This window comes from Corapipo altera, unplaced genomic scaffold, assembly GCF_003945725.1.
Source record: "Corapipo altera isolate COAL_440 unplaced genomic scaffold, ASM394572v1 59901, whole genome shotgun sequence".
Taxonomy (NCBI): domain Eukaryota; kingdom Metazoa; phylum Chordata; class Aves; order Passeriformes; family Pipridae; genus Corapipo; species Corapipo altera.
This window is the reverse complement of record NW_020887778.1, coordinates 1,618-3,622: the sequence shown is the minus strand read 5'-3', so window position 1 is coordinate 3,622 and position 2,005 is coordinate 1,618. Positions and strand designations below refer to the sequence as shown.

At 55.4% G+C, this 2,005-nt stretch overlaps 1 protein-coding gene across 1 annotated transcript in view; it reads right to left on the bottom strand.

Moving 5' to 3' along the window:
• Window positions 1–1,112: 1,112 nt before the first annotated feature.
• Window positions 1,113–2,005, bottom strand: part of LOC113941747 (cathepsin S-like) — a gene marked incomplete at both ends in the record, with an annotated part of 2,010 nt that continues 1,117 nt past the window's right edge. Inside the window, one exon of the mRNA XM_027632883.1 lies at window positions 1,113–1,389. Coding sequence (XP_027488684.1) covers window positions 1,113–1,389 — 277 coding nt within the window. The remainder of the gene's footprint in view (window positions 1,390–2,005) is intronic.

Here is a 2,005-nt window from a genome sequence, read left to right as displayed (position 1 = left end):
GGGAATGAGGGACAGGAGAGCCGGGAATGAGGGACAGGAGAGCCGGAGGGACCCCCCCCAGGAACGGCCCCTCAACCCCTCTGGGTTTTCACCCCTTCCGTGATTTCCTCCCCGTCCCCGTGGATTTTTTTGGGATCGATGTTTTTTCTAGATGGAGGTTGGGGGGGAGATTCCTGGGAGGAGCCGAAAAGTTGTTCCCTTTTTTCCCAAAAAATCAGCACTCCGGGGCCTTCCCTGGGGTTGGGTTTCCCTTCCCGATCCCAAGAAAACCCAGCACGAGTCTCCACCATTATCCAAACCCTTCCTTGGAGCTCCATCCTCATCCTCCCTATTCCCTGGAGCTCCATCCTCATCCTCTTTTTCCTTGGAGCTCCATCCTCATCCAAACCCTTCCTTGGAGCTCCATCCTCATCCAAACTCTTTCCTGGAGCTCCATCCTCATCCTCTTTTTCCCTGGAGCTCCATCCTCATCCTATTTTTCCCTGGAGCTCCATCCTCATCCTCTTTTTCCTTGGAGCTCCATCCTCATCCTCCCTATTCCCTGGAGCTCCATCCTCATCCTCTTTTTCCCTGGAGCTCCATCCTCATCCAAACCCTTCCTTGGAGCTCCATCCTCATCCTCTTTTTCCTTGGAGCTCCATCCTCATCCAAACCCTTCCTTGGAGCTCCATCCTCATCCTCTTTTTCCCTGGAGCTCCATCCTCATCCTCTTTTTCCCTGGAGCTCCATCCTCATCCTCCCCATCCACAGCCTCTTCCCATTCCCTCCGGACACCGGGAAGAGCAGCTTTTCCCTCCGTGTCTCCACATCCAGGGAGTTAAATCCCACTTTTTTCCTTGGGCCGAGTCGTTGTTTTGACCCACATTCCCCAGATCGTGTTTTCCAGAGGCTCCTGACCCACTTTTCCCTCCCCTCCGGCTCCTTGCCCAAGAAATGGTGAAACAACCAGGCAGGAATTCCAGCTCCTGGCCCAGTCATTCCCTTCAAAACACTCCCAGGCTTCCTGGGAAGGGTTTGGATCCGGAGCCGACGGTGGGAGAAGCCACCAGGAATCCTGGGAAGGGGGGGATTCCTTGGGAGAGGAGGAGAAGGAAGGAAAACAGGGACCACACCCGCGACGCCCTGGGGAAATTCCCGGGAAAGCCGCGCTTCCCGAGCTCCCACCTGGGCCGTGTAGGGATAGGATTCCTCGGATTCGATGCCGTGGTTGTCGATGATGTACTGGAAGGCCTCGGTCATGTAGCCGCCGGCACAGCCCTTGTTCCCGTACATCCCGGAGCAATCCACCAGGTTCTGGGTGCTCAGGGACACCAGATTCCCGGTTTTCAGCTTCACCTGCGCTTCCAGAGCTCCCACGGCGCTGAAGGCCCAGCAGGATCCGCAGGCGCCCTGGGAAAGGCACGGAGAGGGCTCGGGAGGCGCTCCCCGGGAACTCCGGGAGAAGGGTCAGGAGCTGGGAGAAGGTTCAGGATCTGGGATAATCTGGAGAAGGCTCAGGATCTGGGAAATCCTGGAGAAGGTTCAGGATCTGGGAAATCCTGGAGAAGGTTCAGGATCTGGGAACTCCTGAGAAGGATCAGGATCTGGGAACACTGGGAAAAAGTTCAGGATCTGGGAACTCCTGAGAAGGATCAGGATCTGGGAATGGAGAAGGTTCAGGATCTGGGATAATCTGGAGAAGGTTCAGGATCTGGGAATTCCTGGAGAAGGTTCAGGATCTGGGAATTCCTGAGAAGGGCCAGGATCTGCGAACGGAGAAGGCTCAGGATCTGGAAGGAGGTTCAGGAGCTGGGAACTCTTGGAAAAAATTCAGGATCTGGGAATGGAGAATCCCAGATTCTCCATTCAGGATCTGGGGGAAGGTTCAGGATCTGGAAGAAGGCTCAGGATCTGAGAATGGAGAAGGTTCAGGATCTGGGATAATCTGGAGAAGGCTCAGGATCTGAGAATGGAGAACATTCAGGATCTGGGAATGGAGAAGGATTTGGGAACCCCTGGAGAAGGC